This window comes from Sus scrofa, chromosome 14 (assembly GCF_000003025.6).
Source record: "Sus scrofa isolate TJ Tabasco breed Duroc chromosome 14, Sscrofa11.1, whole genome shotgun sequence".
In the NCBI taxonomy this organism is placed as follows: domain Eukaryota; kingdom Metazoa; phylum Chordata; class Mammalia; order Artiodactyla; family Suidae; genus Sus; species Sus scrofa.
The window spans coordinates 82,387,599-82,404,954 of NC_010456.5; the positions used below are offsets into that span (position 1 = coordinate 82,387,599).

Here is a 17,356-nt window from a genome sequence, read left to right on the forward strand (position 1 = left end):
TAGACAAGAGGTAGAAAGTCCCCTATGCCAAGATAATTGGTAAGTTGCTGCTGAGTGTGGGTCTGAGGGACCATGAAGGCAGCAGATGAGCAGTGGGGCTGCTGTACGCTTCCCCATGGGAGCCCTGAAGTGAGGCAAGAGGAACATCGTAAGTGTATCTGTGCTGACACTGGGCTGTCCAGCTGATTCTAGAGAGATGTCCTAGCATCTGACCCCTGCAGATAGGCACTGAAGCTCTACGGGTATATGAGGGGGGCAAAGACCTTGCCAGACTTTTCCAGACTTCCATATCCAAAGGGATGTGCCATCAGCTCTTTTCCTAAGGGCTCAAGGGTGGCAAATGACAATGTCATAGATCACTTCTCCACCTTTTGGTGGGGTTGATGCTATTTTCAACATGCCTCTGGGATGGTGGAATGGAACCAAGCCCCCTGGATTTTCATCTTGGTTCCACTGGGGTGACTTTGGAGCATTACCTGTGCAATGGGAATAACAACCCTTTCCACCAGTTGTTGGGAGAGTTCAAAAAGCTTCAACAAGTGGGAAAGTGTCCACTGTCACATGGGGCGTGGAAGAGCCAAGCTACCTCCACCTTCTTCCTTTTCTCACCCCAACCCCCATCTGCCTCTGCTGGCAGGTGCCCTTGCAGTTTGTTCAGCCTCTTCTGAAGCGATCCCAACAGACCCAGGCTATGGGACCAGCTCCATCATTGCTTGGCCATCCTCGGCTTTTCTGGAGTCTCAGGGATGAGAGTGTGGGTGGGACCTTCCTGTGTCTGTAAAATCATTACTCCTTGTGTGGCTTTACTTTTTACGGTAAATTGGAGGAAATTCGGTTATTTCAGTAAAAGGAGACTCTTGGCATCTTTCTCCTCACAGTTGTTACCATGGGAAATGACATATTCCAGGTGATTAAAGACCAATGCAGAAAAAGCAAAAACAAGCAGAATGATAGAAATAGCAAAAGAAGGGAGTTCCCTTGTGGTATAGCAGGTTATGGATCCAGTGTTGTCACTGAGGTGGCCTGAGTTGCTGCTCTGGGCATGGGTTTGAATCCTGGTCTAGGACTTCCATATGCTGTGAGTGAGGGAAAAACAAGACACAACAAGGGGAAAAAAAAAAAAAAAAAGAAACTAGAGATAAATATGACCAGTCTTAAATAATCTTCTTAATAAAAGATACCACACTGAGTTTTAAAAAGAACAAAACAGCAGATAAGTTTGAAAAAAATATTTGCAATGTATATAACAGGCAGAGGACTTGTAAACAGAGAACATATAGAAGCTCTTTAAATCAATTAGCAAAAGACAAAAGAAATAGAAAAATGGGGAAAAGACACGAACAAGCCAGCCATTCACTGGAGTGAAATTTTCAGTCATGAGGACCATGTGGAAAGGTATTCAACCTCACTAGTAAAGCACATCATTGCAAATGAAAGCAGTAATACTGGCAAACGTTAAAGTCGTCTCATAGTAATAATGATGAAGATTTAGGGAAAGAGCTTCTCTCTTATGTGGCTGAGGAGGGTCATATAAAGAGGGACAGGGTTTCTGCAGATTCTGGAGGAGCTTGGGTCCATGGGGATGAGGCAGATAAAGACTGGCTCTTCTGTCCACCCCCCCCACCCCCCGCCCCACTCTCCACCCCGGCCCTGATCCTCCAGCTATCTCCCGAATGCTGCCAGAAGCCCGTGGGCTGTTTGAATTTTGCTCAGCTCTGGATGGAGGGAGGACCCTCTCCTGCCTGCTGCATGGCCCCAGCTGGGGGAGGCTGGGCTGAGCTACCCCAGGCATAGTCCCCCCGCCCTTGCTTCATGTCGGCCACCTCCTCCTTCCCAGCTGTCCACCTGACTGCTTCCCCTTCCACCTGGAGGCCAGCAGGGACAGTTTCTGAGAAAGGCCAGCAGCTGGTTATCTCCTGATTGCCTGTAACCTGACCCAGGTCTCAGCTCTCCTCCCAAGGGCTGGGCTGAAGGAGCAGGTTGCTGGTGGCTGCCTGCCCCTTTGTTATCTCTGCCAGGGGCTAGCATTACTGCTTTCCAGGTTTTTCTCACATAAAAATCAGCAAAGCTTCCCAGGATTCTTCCATTTGGAACCAGATTTTGCATTTGACTTTGGGGTTTAAATTCTTTGGGTGCATTTCCACACCAGTTTCCCCAATGTTCTTTCAAAATGATGGGACTTTGGGCCCTACGGAGCATTTATTTTTATTCTGTCATTTCATAGATGTGCTTATTGTCTGGCCACCATGGTTGGAGTCTTAATACAGATCATAAATGATTTCAAACATTTATAATTGTTAACTTTTAAAAAAATGGCTGAGAATATGATCTATCTTGTTGAAAGTTTTCTGCTGTAGTTGGCAGCGTTCTATAAATGTCAATTAGGCTAAGTTTGTTGATATATTGTTTAGATCTCTATACCCTAATTTTCCCCCCTACTTATCCTATAAATTACCAGAAGACCTTTTTTGGTTGTTGTCAAAGACAGCTTTATTGAGGTAAAAGTCATCCACTTAGTGTATGCAAGCCATCCATTTAAGGTGTACAACTAAATGGTTTTTAGTATATTCACTGGGATATGCAACCATTACCACAGTCATTTTTAGAGTGTTTTCATGGTCTTAAGAAAACCCATTCACTTTAACTATTACCTCCCAGATCTTCTCTCCCTGCCCCAGCCCTTAGCAACCACTAATCTACTTTATATCTCTATGGATTTCCCTATTCTAGACTTTCAAATGAGTAGAATAATATAATATGTGGATTTGTTGTGACTGACTTCTTGCACTTAGGATGTTTTCATGACCCATCCATAATGTAGCATGTGTCAGCATGCCATTCTTTTTTATGGCTGAATAATATTCCACTATATAGATGTACTACATTTTTTTTTAATCCATTCATGTTTTAATGGATATTTGTTTTTTTTCTGCTTTTGACTATTATGAATAATGTTTCTATAAACATTCATTTACAAGTTTTTGTTTGGGCATATCTTTTCATTTCTCTTGGGTGTGTTCCTAGAAGTGGAATTGTGGGGTCATTTGATAATTTTATGTTTAATAATTTGAGGAATTGGCAGAATGTTTGCCAAAACAGTTGCTCCATGTTACCTTCCCACCGGCAGTGTATGAGAATTCCAGTTTTCCCACATCCTGCTATTATCTGTGTTTTTTGGTTAAATCCATCCTGGGAAGTGTGAAGAGCTGTATCATTGTGGTTTTGATTTGCATGTGGTTGAGCATCTTTCCTTATGCTTATTGGTCATCTGTATATCTTATTTGGATATAAGGATCTGTTGAGATCCTTTGCCCATTTTTTGACTGAATTGTCCTTTTATTGTTCAGTTGTAAGAATTTTTATATACTCCAGACACAAGTTCCTTATCAGATACATGATCTGTAAATATTTACTCCCACCCTTTGGGTTGCCTTTTACTTTCTTGATGGCATTTTTTGAAATACAGTGGTTTTAAATTTCAAATTTCGGAGTTCCCGTCGTGCCTCAGTGGAAATGAATCTGACTGGCATCCATGAGGGATGGGTTGAGGATCCTCAGCAGGTTGAGGATCTGGCATTGCCGTGAGCTGTGGTGTAGATTGCAGATGTGGCTCAGGTCTGGTGTTGCTGTGACTGTGGCGTAGGCCAGCGACTACAGCTCCGATTAGACCCCTAGCCTGGGAACCTCCATATGCCTCAGGTGTGGCCCTAAAAAGACAAGACAAAAAAAAAAAATTTCAAATTTTGATGACGTCCGAGTTATATTTATTTTCTTTTGTTTTTGTGCTTTTGGTGTCATATCTAAGAAACCATTGTCTCATTTAAGGTCATGAAGATTTAGGCCTATATCTATATTTTCAAATTCATTAACACAGACTAGCACATGATATTCTCTTTTAATCATTTATTGTTTTACATTGTCTTTTTTATTCTTAATGCCATATTTATTATATATACACATATACACATAATAAATATTTATACATGGCATATATGTAACATATATATAACACATGTATACATATAAATATATTTTAACATAATTTATTTTTTTCAAAGAGCAAATTTTTTTTCTTTTGGCTTTTTGGGGCCACACCCACGGCATATGGAGGTTCCCAGGCTAGGGGTCTAATCAGAGCTACAGATACCGGCCTACCCACAGCCAGTCACATTTGCGACCTACACCGCAGCCACAGCAATGCAGGATCCGAGCTGCATCTGTGACCTCCACCACAGCTCATGGCAACGCTGGATCTTTAACCCACTGAGCGAGGCCAGGGATTGAACCTACAACTTCATGGTTCCTAGTCAGATTCGTTTCTGCTGCTCCATGACACCGGAACTCCATATTTTTTTGTTCTTTTTATAATGTCTTAGATTGAAAACTTATTTTATTCATGTTATATCTTTTTTAAAACAAAGCTTTTTAAATATCTCATTAAAATGTTTAAACATATAGGCAAAATAGAAAATAATAAATAAGTACTCAAGGACCCATAATGTCTTTATTCAGTGTAAACAATAGTGCCTTCTTTGTTTTTATTTAAATACTTCATATACAGGTGAGAACCACTTTAGTGCTTTTCTAAAATTTTACTCCCTATGTCTCTCCCCGTATGCGATCCTATTATAAATTCCATGTGTATCATTCTTATATCTCTTCCATACTTTGATACATATTTTGTAAGCAACATGTTGCTTAATCATTATGTGAATGACCTTATACTACATGCAATCGGAATTTAATTTTTTAGTTCTGTGTTTTTTTTATCTCTGTGTTGTTTGAGCCTATTTTTTTTCCTATAGTGTACTGCATTATAATTTATTTATCTGCTTTCCTTTATTGGGTATTTATATTGTTTCCAATTTTTAATTTTGGGCAATGTTTTCACAGACCTCTTGTTCAGGTTTCTCTAGACACGTGTACAGGAGATTCTGTAAATTACGTACCTGAAAGTACTACTCCTTGATAATAATGTGTAGCATGTTCAACTTTACTAAATATTGCCAAAAATCTTCAAAGTGGTTGTATCCGTGCCTTCTACCCTCAACAATTTGTAAGAATCATCATTGCTCCTTAACATTTCCAAGAGTTTTCCCACCAATCTTTTTCACTCTTTCTGATCTTGTAGGAATGAAATGATAGTTCACTCTTGTTTTCCTATGCCTATCTCTAATTAGTGATGAAGTGAAGTATCTTTAATGTGTTTGTTTACTATCTATGTTTCCACTCTGGTGAAATGTCTGTTTCAATCAATAATCTGACAAGAATGTATTAAGCTGTGAGCAACAAAAAAATCCAATCACCAGGGACTTTCATAAATAGATTTTCCCCCCCAACTGACAAAAAAAATCTAGAAATAGGCAGTCTTGAGCTGGGTGAGTGACTTTGTGATATCATTAACATCTCTGGCTCTTCTTTTGTGGTCTTCAGATGGTGGCTCTGTATTTTGGGTTTTCAGGTGGTTTTTGTGCTTCTTAGTTATACATCTGTGTTCCAATCATGAAGAATAGTGGGGAAGAAAGCCTGGGAGGTGTCTGTACCAGGACAGCAAAACATTTCTCACAACTCTCTAACCACTTTCTACTTACGTTCAATGGCTATAATTTTGTCACATGGCCACCTGAAACTGAGAAAATGCGAATTTTAGGCAAACATATTGCTTTTCCTTTGGCCACATCTGCAGCATAGGGAAGTTCCCAGGCCAGGGATCGAATCAGAGCTGTGGCTTCGGTGTATGCCACAGCCACTGCGACATCTGTGCCCTATGTCAAAACTTGTGGCAGTGCTGGATTCTTAACCCACTGAGTGAGGCCAGGGATTAAACCCACGTCCTCACAGAGACAACGTTGTGTCCTTAACCTGCCGAGTGACAACAGGAACTCTTTATGTTGCTCTTTTGATGACACCTTTTTTTCCTACCAAAAACAAGGAAGCAGTGAAAGGAGGGTGGGAGGGTAACCAGTAGGTAACTAAGAGCATTTGCCCTTCTCTTCCCACCTGTAGGTTTGTTCATCATTTTCTTATTTACTTATTAGGATTCTTTGTATATTCTAGAAAAAATTTTTTCCAATCAAGATTCTGTGATAAGGGAGTTCCCATTGTGGCTCAGCGGGTTACGAACACTGCTAGTATCCTTGAGGATGTGGGTGGGTTCGATCCCTGGCCTTGCTCATGGGTTAAGGATCCCGTTTTGCCATGGTATAGGTTGCAGATGCAGCTCAGATACCATGTTGCAATGGCTGTGTCATAGGCCTGCAGCTGCAGCTCTGATTCGATCCCTAGCCTGTGAACTTTCATATGCAGCAGGTGCAGCCCTAAAAAAAAAAAAAAAAAAAAAAAAAAAAGAAGTGATAAAATTAAACCCAAGTATCCTAGCAGTGATTCTCCGAGTGTAGTCCAAAGTCAAAACTATTTTCTCAGTAACACTAAGATGTTATTTGCCCATTTCACCATGTTTACACTTGCACTGCTGATGTGAAATCAAGAGTAGGTAAATCTGCTGATATCTTAGCAGCAATAGTCATTGTATTTTCTTTCTCTCTTTCCTTCCTTCCTTCCTTCCTTCCTTCCTTCCTTCCTTCCTTCCTTCCTATTTCCTTATTTCTTTTGGCCATGATGGGATCTCAGTTCCCAGACCAGGGATTGAACTCGTGTCTCAGAGCTGGAAGTGCTATGTCCTAACCACTGGACCACCAGGGAACTCTCTCATTGTTTTTTGCATCATCATGCACTCACAGTAAAATTAATGATGGTTTCACCCCTTGATTAAACAGTGTACCTCATTCGTTTTTATGACAAATGGACGGATACATAAAGCATTTCTGCTGCATACTGAAGTATGATGAGTGTTTTGAGGAAAAGCACAATATGATTTTCTGAGTTATGTGCTGAACTAGCCTCTTCATTCATAGAACACCATATTTCCTTAAAAGAAGACTGACATTTCTCAGGTTTTTTTTCCCACACTTGGGTATTTGAAAATGAATAAGGTGAATCTGTCACTTCAAAGAAAACAACTGATAGAATTTATGACAGTGATAAAATTCCGGCTTTCAAGCAAAAATTAGAAGTTTTGGAAAACGTGTATCAGCCACATTGAGCCTATTTGAGTCCCAATATGTGAAGGTTTTTCTCTGAGGTTCACAGTGATATTAACAAATATGATTTTATGATATTGTAAAATAAAATGGGTCCACATTTGGAAGATCTGCTTGACCCAGTGAACCAATATTTTCCAAAGAAAAATATTGAGTGATATTGCAAAAATCATTCATGAATAAAAGATTCATTCAAAGTGCGAAACAAACCAATGGATTTTAATTTTATTTTGCTTAAAATTTTTAAAAACCTTTTTATTTTGAAGTAACTTTAGACTCTTAGAAGAGTTACAGAGATATTCAGAGAAGTTCCATACACCTTTCACCCAACTTCTCATAGTGGTAACATACATTGTTCAAAACTAAGAAATTAAGGAGTTACCTTTGTGGCGCAGCAGAAGTGAATCCAACTAGGACCCATGAGGTTGCGGGTTCAATCCCTGGCCTCGCTCAGTAGGTTAAGGATCCAGCGTTGCCATGAGCTGTGATGTAGGTGGCAGATGTGGCTTGGATCCAGCGTTGCCTTGGCATAGGCCAGCAGCTGTAGCTCCGATTAGAACCCTAGCCTGGGAACCTCCAATATGCCATGGGTGCAGCCCTAAAAAGACACAAGACAAAAGACAAAAACAAAAATGAAGAAATTAACATGACCAGTGAATTTGAATATAACAAAGTACAAAAAATTCATTGATATGGTTTCAGGTTTCACATCACAACTAACATTTAAGAAACTGCCATTTCAGTTTTAGCATAGTATCAGAGAAGATTATCAATAAATGCCTGGAAAAATCACAGATTTTTCTCCTTCTCTTTTCCAACTATATGTCTGTGTGAAACATTTTTTTCATCTACTTCAACTAAAATTACATATTGCAACAGAGTGAATGCAGAAGCAGATATGAAAATCCAGCTGCTTTCTATTTTTTCTCTTTTTTTTTAGGACCGCACCTGTGGCATGTGGAGGTTCCCTGGTTAGGGGTCGAATCAGAGCTGTGTCTGCCACCTACACCACAGCTCGCTGCAACACCGGATCCTTAACCCGTTGAGCGAGGCCAGGGATTGAACCTGTGTCCTCATGGATACAAGTCAGATTCATTTCCACTGAGCCATGATGGGAACTCTCAGCTGCTTTCTATTAAACTGGACATTAAATAGATTTGCAAAAATGGAAAACAAGGCCGCTCTCCCAATTAGATTTTTAAAGAGAATATTAGCTACTTTTTCATAAAAATATTATGTATCTTATGTAATGATTTACTATTATTTAAATAAACATATAGTAAATTTTTTCTCAGCTTAAATTTTGACTGTAGTAAATCTTGATATTTAACCTAAATAAACAAAAATTCTTTGAGATACTCAATTTTTTTTTTTTTGTCTTTTTGTGTTTTTAGGGATGCACCTGCAGCATATGGAGGTTCCCAGGTTAGGGGTTGAATCAGAGCTATAGCCACGTGCCTGCACCACAGCCACAGCAATACCAGATCTGAGCCGTGTTTGTGACCTATGCTACAGCTCAAGGCAACACCGGGCCCTTAACCCACTGAGTGAGGCCAGGGATTGAACCCACTTCCTCATGGATGCTAGTCGGGTTCGTTAACCACTGAGCCATGACGGGAACTCTGAGATACTCAGTATTTTTAAAGAGTATAAATGGGTCTTGAGAGCAAATTATTTGATAATGACTGCCCTAAAGAATATATTGTATGCAGTGAGTTAACTTTTCTATGATGCACCTAGACTGTTGCTACCTCTATACTATTCTTAGGAGAACTGAGAAAAAAAAGTCGTCATTCGAATTATGCTTTATAGGGCTTATTTCTCTCACAGGACCCAGTAGAGAAAAATTTTTCTAGACGTTAATAAGTTAATACATGTAAAATTTGTTAACTGTGATTAGCAGAAAAAAGCCTTCTGTAGTTGTTAGCTGTTACTATTGCTTTATTAATTGGTGCAATCATTTGACAGTATTGTGTATTCAAGTATCTTCTCTCAGTTGGTGGCTTGATTTTTAATTGTCTTTATGTCATTTTTTGTGTGTAGAAATTTTAAGCTTTCATCGATATTCAAATATTCAACATTGTCTCTCATAGTTTATTCTTTTTATGTCTCATGGAAGAAATTCTTCCTTTCCCCAAAGCGATAATGATGTGCTTTTATATTTTCCTCTAAAAGTTTCCAAGTTTCCAAGTGCTCCTTTTCACAAACTCATGAGGCCACCTTTGTCAAGGTCATTGGTGACCTCCAGGCTGTTGAATCCAGTGGTCAATTCTCAGTCTTCATCCCACTGACCCATCAGTAGCCTTCGACATGATTGACCTCCCTATACTTCCAGAAATTCTTTCTCCCCTTGGCCTCTGGGATACTTCTCTCTCTTTTGGTTGATCTCCTACCTCACAGGCTTTGTCCTTGTCTCCTTGGGGGTCCTCCTACCGAGTGGTGGAGTGTGCTGGGCTCTCACCCTTTGACCTCCTCTGTTTTCTACCTAAACTCTCTCTCTACCTGCTCTCATCCACTTTTGTGCCTTTAAATATCTGTATACTGATGCCTCCAAAAAAGTTTATCTTAGTTCTAGCCTCTCCCCTGAATCTGCTTTTATTCAACTGCCTATTGGATGTCTAATAGACATCTCAAATTTAATTTGACCCAAACAGAAAAATTGATTTATTCAAGCTGTTTCTTTCTTTCTTTTGGCTGCCCCGAGGCATGTGGAGTTCCCAGGCCAGGGATCAGATCCAAGCTGCAGTTGTGACCTACGCTGCAGCTGTGACAACGCTGAATCCTTAACCCACTGTGCCAGGCCAGGGGTTGAACCTGCATCCCTGTGCTCCAGAGACACTGCCGATCCTGTTTCACCACAGCAGGAACTTCCAGGCTGTTTCTTTCATGTTGCTCCTTTCAGTAATATGGCCATTCATTCCATTGCTTAGGCTGAAATGTTGGAATTTTCTTGCTCTCTTTCTTTCCCTGTTCATATCCAAAATTTAAGCAAATAGATTTAAGGCTTTTTCCTTCAGAATATATCCTAAGTCTTAACCACTTTATACCTTCTCCACTAGGACTGCCTTAGTCAAGAAATGATTGTCTATCCGCTGGACTATTACAAATGCTCATTGGCCCACAGGTTTTCTTGTCCCCCATCTATATTCCACATAACAAGGAGTGTGAGCGTTTTTAAATGTAAGTAAAATTATGCCACTTTCCCCACTCTCCACTGCTAATGGCTTCCCATCTCATTAAGAATAAACCCAAAGTCTTTACCAGGGTCAACAATGTCTACCATGATTAGACGTGGAATGAACTGAAGCTGCTGCTTCTCCAGCTGCATTTCCAGTGTCCTTTTTGCTCACTCTACTGCAGCCATGGTGGCCTCCTTGCTGTTCTTGAACTTGCCAAGCACGTTAACCAGCAACCTGACCTCAATTCTACTCAGGCCCTTGTCTCACCTGGAGAACCTGTATTCCTCTCTGTGGGAGTCACATTCCTGGTGCCCACCGTTTGCTTCAGGACCTACTCTGCTCACGATTTCACACTTCCCTGGTATGGAGTCCATGGAGGCATTTCTTGTATTTCTGTGCCTTTTTTTCTTGTTATTTTGTGTCTGTATTGCTGTGTGTTTGGAGAACAATGTTTTATCTTCACTGGGACATCAAAAAGAAAAGCCTTTAAACCTATGATTTTTCTTTTGAGTGTACAGTTACTTCTACCCATATTTCTTGCTGCAATTTTTCCCCTTGATAATGTGTAATTTCAGTTTTGATTTCCCCTAAGATCCATGGGTTATCTAGGAGATTTTTTTTTCTTTTTTGATCACACCCATAGCATATGGAAGTTTCTGGGTCAGGGAGAGAATCCAAGCTGCAGCTTCACTGCCAGAGCTGTGGCAATGCCTGATCCTTAACTCTGTGCCAGGCTGGGGATCGAACCCACACCACTGCAGAGATAATGCTTAATAGGAGATATTTTTTGATGGCTGTCTTCCCTCCCTGATTTCTATTTTTGTATTGTTTTTATTAGAGAATATGGCCTATAACATTTTTGTCACAATTGCAAGATCAGAAGAAAAAAATATGTTATTTTTTTTTCTTTTTTCTTTTCACAGCTGCACCTGTGGCACATGGAAGTTTCTGGGCCAGGGACTGAATCAGAGCTGCAGCTGGGGCCTATGCCCCAGCCACGGCACCACCAGATCTGAGGCACATTTGCAACCCAGGCCGTAGCTTACCGCAACACCAAATCCTTAACCCACTGAGTGGACCTTAACCCACTGAGTGGAACATCAAACCCGAATCCTCAGAGAGACAACGTAGGGTCTTTAACCTGCTGAGGCACAATGGGAACTCTAAAAGTATATTCTTAATGTTTAAGGCGTAAAGTTCTGTGGTTGTTAAGAAAAATTTGTTAACTATATTATTCAAATCCTCTATGTTATTAATTTTTAAAATCTATTTGGTCTACCAGCTTCTGAAATAAATAGAGTAAGACTCTCAACTATGAATATATATACGTTTTCAAATTCTTCTTGCACTGTTAGAAGTTTTTGTTTTATGCAGTTGTCTGCTATGTTGTATATAGGATAAAGTTTTATGACTGTTATATCTTTGTGGGTTGCATCTTTTATTATCACATAATATTCTTATTTGGCTTGTTTAACACATTTGTCCTTGAATTTGCTTTGCCTGACATTGCTACTTCTGCTTTCTTTTTGCACAATCTGCTGTTGACTATATTTTTTAACCTTTTCTCTTTTACATGTGTGTTTTGTTTCAATAATACAGAACTGGATTTTATTTTTATTTATATCTGACAGTCTCAGATTTTTTTAATATGGAAATTAAGCCTATTCCCATTTTTGTGTTAATGAATATACTCATGGCTTAGAGTTTCTGTGTTATTTTTTGTTTGTTGTCTGTATCAGTTAGGGATGTGCTTGACCATAAGTAGCAGAATATATGATTAATAGTTGCCTAATTAAATAAATATTTCATATTTATACTGCCACATTTCATTTAATAATTACATAACTTTATTCCCTAGAGTTTCTTATTTTTCTTAAATAATAGGAAGTCTGGAGAGTTCTTGTTATGGCACAGTGGAAATGAATCCAACTAGTATCCATGAGGATGTGGGTTCAATCCCTGGCCTCAATCACTAGGTCAGGGACCGGGCATTGCCATGAGCTATGGTGTAGGTCAAAGACACAGCTTGGATCCCACATCATTGTAGCTCCAGTTTGACCCCTAGCCTGGGAACTTCCATGTGCCATGGGGGCATCCCTGAAAAAGCCAAAAAAAAAAAAAAAAAAAAAAAGGGATAATTTGGAGGTGTACTGCAGTGGACTAGTTTAGCCACTCAACAACTCATCAAGGCCTCATCTCTCTGCATTTCTGCTTCTAGCATCATTTCTTCATTCCAGGGAGGAAGAAGGAGGTGAAGTGAAAGAGCATGGAGTGAAAGGATTTCTCCTAAGAAGTCTTCACCTTCTATTTAGAGAAGGAAAGCCTATCATTGGGATTTCTGCCTGCGTCTCCTTTGTCAGAAATGGGGGCATCCGATCACTTCTAGATTGATTACTTGTCAATGAGAATAATATTACATGATGGATTGAGACCAGTTTTATTTGTCCTTTGGGGCTGGCGTAGAAACGTGCCTCTCCCCAAACTGAGGGATCTCTGTTATTCCCCTTAAAAATTGCAGTTTTTCATAAGGGAGGAAGGTGGCTGAATGGATGGTGAAGAGGTAACTGGCAGTGTTTACTGTAATAGCCACACATTTTGTTGTTTTCTCTTTACTATTTTTGCAGGATTTTTAAGTCTCCTATCACTTACATTTGCCCACGATTAATCTGGAAGTTCTGCACTTCTAGCAGTGGTTGCTTCCCTGTTTCTAGCAGTCATCATCAAAGTTATGTTCCTCTATTATCATATTGCCTTAAAAACACTAAAAATAATAACAGTGCCTTCATATGTTAGCCAGGGTAATTAATGCTGTCTTCTGTAATAGATTAATGCTGAAATTTCAGTAGGTTATTTCTGATTACATCATAATTTGTTGAGGATTGGGTAGCTCTCTGCATGGCTTGCTTTCAAACACTGACTCATGGATCAAGCTGCTTTTTTCCCCACTATCTTAGAGTCATTTATTTTCTGGTGGATGAGTGAGAGAGAGAGACAGACAGACAGACAGAAGGTGGAGAATGCACATCAGTTGTGAGCAGCCTTAGTTGAATTTGTTGAATGTGGCACAAATCACTTCCCTCCCCAGTTCCAAAAAACAGAATTCAGTTACATGGCCCCATGGTACTGAAGGGAAGCTGAGAAAAGTGGCCATCTATTGTGCTCAGGGAGAGGAGCCGGTGTGCTGGACATAGTCACTGTCACGAAGTGTGATTCTTGTCACACATTTTGTTCTCCACATAAATACACTCACTGCCTCCTTAGTGGGGGATGCCTACAAATCTCACCAGGTCCCTGCACCCAGCCCAAAGCCCACAGTCTGCACGTGTTCTGCATGAGTCCCTCGAAGGTCTTGATTTGGCTAAAAAGATATGCCATCCTAACAGGGCCCACCTTTAAGACACAGTATACAGTGGGGGAGCAGGGTTGGGATATCCACTGCAGGAAAGGGGGCATGGGAGACCCCCTCAGTCACTAGTCTGGATACCCTGAAATCCTCCAGGTCAGTTTCTGATGGGTCCCCCTGCCCTCAGAGCGAAGGGACAGCTGCAAATGGATGCTGTCTGTGCCCTGGAGGCTCCTCCTTGTTCCTTATTCCCCTTGGCTGTATCTGGAGTGAATTGTGGAGGATCTCACCCTCCTCGGGCCAGGATGGCCTCGGAGAACTGCCTCCTGGTCGTCCAGGTTGGGTGCCTGAGGGCATTTAAGTCTCAGACTCAGAAACTTAGGAGGCTTCCAATCTGTGTGCTTCCATGTGCCAGTAGCACCATCATTTATTCTTCTCTAGACATATTTTACAAAGGGACTGTTTTTCTTTGCCTCTTTATGTACATACCTCTGCCTTTCCACGGAAGATTGCATGTGTTAGGTTTTGAAAAATAAGTGTGAGAGATTGCATTCTTAGTGTGCATTTAGTAGCCTGGCTCCTCTGAGGAGCAGAGACAAGGTTGGGATTAATCACACAAGGGTTTTATTCAGGAAATGCCTATGAGCGAAAAATGCAAGGAGCTGGAGGAGGCTGAGAGAGCCATCACACTGCAGTAAGGCCTGACCTTGAGTGAAGGAGCTGGGGTAGGCAGGTTGGGTGGAGGTATTCCAGGCAGCCACGCAGTCCAAGGGTTTGTCAGGGCCTCAGGGAGGTTGCCCATCAGAGGAGTTCCATGTCTTTCGGGAACCAGCCTGCCCTGGGCCCTAAAAGGAGGTAGTTTTTCCAATCCTTCAAATTTCAAAATTTCTGTGTTCTCTCTATTCACTTTCATTCCTTCTTGCATAGCGCTCAGTTCTTTCTTGAACTCATTTCTTTCCCTTAACAACTTGCCAAACACAGCTTCTCGCAACCAACACCCACAACCAATGTTCTCCTTTCCAGTCTCTTCCCTTAGAGCGGCAGGTTCAGAAAGCGTGAGGGTCTGTCTTTTTTTTTTTTTTTTTAATTTTTTAATTTTCTTCTTTGGCTTCACCCACGGCATATGGAAGGTTCTGGGCCCAGGACTGAACCTACGCCTGAGCAGTGACCCCAGCTTTTTAAGTTACAGTGTCTAACAACTTTACCAGATGTTTAGCTTCTGCCTCCCGTGGTTCTCCAGCCATTCAGCCTGCCAAACATCCCTGCTAAGGCAGAGGCACTTAGTTGAGAGTCCTGTCTCAGAAGCACCTTAGTCATGGTTGTCAGTGGAGTCTGTTGAAACAGGCAAACTGAAAAATCTCAGTGACTTAATACAACACAGGTTTATTTCTTGCTTTTATTACAGACTGATGTGGGTCGGGGGCCTGACTGCTTCATCTCACAACACCGGCATCTCCAGTTCCTTCTTTCCAGCCAGTGGCAAGAGACACGTAGAGGCAGAGATAGATAGAAACATAGATCGATTGATCGATAGATAGATAGATAGGAGAAAAGGCTCATGGGCTCCTACCTGCCTTGGCTTGGGAGTGACACAAGTCCCCTTCAGAAAGTGCAGTGCTCTCACCCGATGTCCTCTCTGCTGAAGATCTCAGCATCTCTGAGCTTTGGACACCAGTTCTAACCTTGAACACCTGCTCCAACAGGCTGACTTGGCTGCTTTATTATTCCCTAGAGGGAGTGGGAGGGGGAGATGGCTGTGGACTTGGGCTCAGGTCAGTATCTCTTTGGAGTCCCTTTTGTATAGGACCATGTTTTGTAAGATGGTGTGATGGCTGTGTACCACTGGGCAGCCTAAGTCATTCCTTACTCACTACAACTCAGACCTGGTTTTTCTTCCTTCCTGTTCCTCCTTCTGTTGGAGCAGCAAGTGACAAGCACATCCAGTGGCTCCTGGGGGCAGACGGTGAGGTCTGGGTCTGGATCATGGGAGAAGGCCCTGGCGACAAGCCCTATGAAGAGATCTCTGAGGAGCTGATTTCAGAGAGAGCGCGTCTGCAGGCGCAGAGGGAGGCCAAGGAGCTCTGGTGAGAGTGCTGATGGGGCCAGAGTACAGAGATTTGGGGTGGGTTCAAATGAAGGACAATAGGTTCTGGGTGGGAGGGAGGAGATGCCAGTTAGCTGGCTGGCTGTTTTGAGCTTGCTAAGATTAGGTGACCAAAGATCTTACATTGCATAAACCTCATGGGTTCAAATCTTGGCTTCACTAGTTAGTGGTGAGCTGACCTGAGGCCTCAGTTTTCACATTTGTTGTTTAGTCATCACAGCACCTTTTCTATATGGATGTAGTTGGATTTATTGAGATAATACATATTTTTTTTTTTTTACACTGAATTATCTGCAGGACAGCAGAACAATTTGAATTCACTTTTTTTTTTTTTTTTTTGCTTTTTAGGGCTGCATCCAAGGCATATGGGGGTTCCCAGGTTAGGGGCCAAAGAGGAGCTGTAGCACTGGACTACACCACAGCTCATGGCAATGCCGGATCCTTAACCCACTGAACAAGGCCAGGGATCAAACCTGCATGCTCATGGATACTAGTTGGGTTCATTACCACCGAGCCACAGTGGGACCTTCTTTCATAAACAACTTTTAACATTTTTTTGCCAGACTTGGAAATCCGTATGAACTTGGTTCCAACATTTTCCCCCAATTTTTAATAACAGGATTTTAATTATAAAATTGTAATAACGTATAAAGTTTTGAAAACCATGAAGAATATATTAAAGAACAACCCAATACCCACCACCTAAGCTAACCACAGTGAGCATTTGAGCACTATGTGCTTTGTAAACTGCTTTATTCACAGCTTGATAAAATGATCAATATAGAGCCACAACGTTCTTTTAAGATTACTGTATAGAATCCTGTTACATGAGAAACCTCTTTTTGGGATTGTTGAGGGACATTTGAGTTGTTTGCCATTTTTTGTGTTACAAAAGTCCTCTGATGAACATCCCTTCCCTACACCTTTGTAAACTTGAGTGAGAAATGGGATTTATGCATATTTTTTTCTGGCTCTCAAAGCAATTCAGCTGATTTAAACTCCTATGCCAGAGAGTGCTGATTTCTCTCCACCTCTGCCAACATCGAATTTTGTGAACCTCAGATATTTGTCGTTCTGATAGACCAAGAATGATCGCACATGGTTTTTATTTGAAGTTCTGTCGGCATGTGGTCTTTCATTTTCCCATACCATCTAATACCTGCTGTCTTTCTCTTGGAAGGAGACAGAAGGAGGCAGAGATCACCAAGAAATTCCGGGATGCTCTGGCCAATGAGAAAGCCCGGATCCTAGCGGGGAAGTGGAAAGTGGAGATGGAGGATCGCAAGGCTGCCAAAGTCCTGGAAGAGCGCATCCACGAGGAGTTCAGGGTGGGTCAGTGCATGCGAATCTGTGTGAGGCCACCTGCACCAGCCCCTAGGCCTCTGGGGGTGACCTCTGGTTTGGGCCAGTGCTTGGCCAGTGAGTGCTTTATGAGAATAGAAATCTAGCATGTCTGAGCAGAAAGGAACTTGACACACCATTTGGGCCAATCCACTTCTCATTGTAGAGATGAGGAAATTGAGGTTTGGAAAGGGGAAGAGTCTTGCCAAGGCTATGTATAGTAGTGACTGGGGACAGAGCCAGGATGAGAATGCAGGCCTTCTGCATCTCAAACTAAGGGTCCTGAAAT

General features: G+C 41.5%; 1 protein-coding gene across 2 annotated transcripts in view; it reads left to right on the forward strand.

Annotated features, from left to right (window-relative positions):
- The window catches only part of SH2D4B (SH2 domain containing 4B), an 89,193-nt gene that overhangs the window by 9,555 nt on the left and 62,282 nt on the right, over positions 1–17,356 (forward strand). Inside the window, exons 2-3 of one of the 2 annotated variants that reach the window (XM_021072860.1) lie at positions 15,544–15,706; positions 16,907–17,054. In XM_021072860.1, the coding sequence (XP_020928519.1) occupies positions 15,544–15,706; positions 16,907–17,054 (311 nt within the window). The remainder of the gene's footprint in view (positions 1–15,543; positions 15,707–16,906; positions 17,055–17,356) is intronic. The other variant, XM_005671149.3, reaches the window with a different exon arrangement.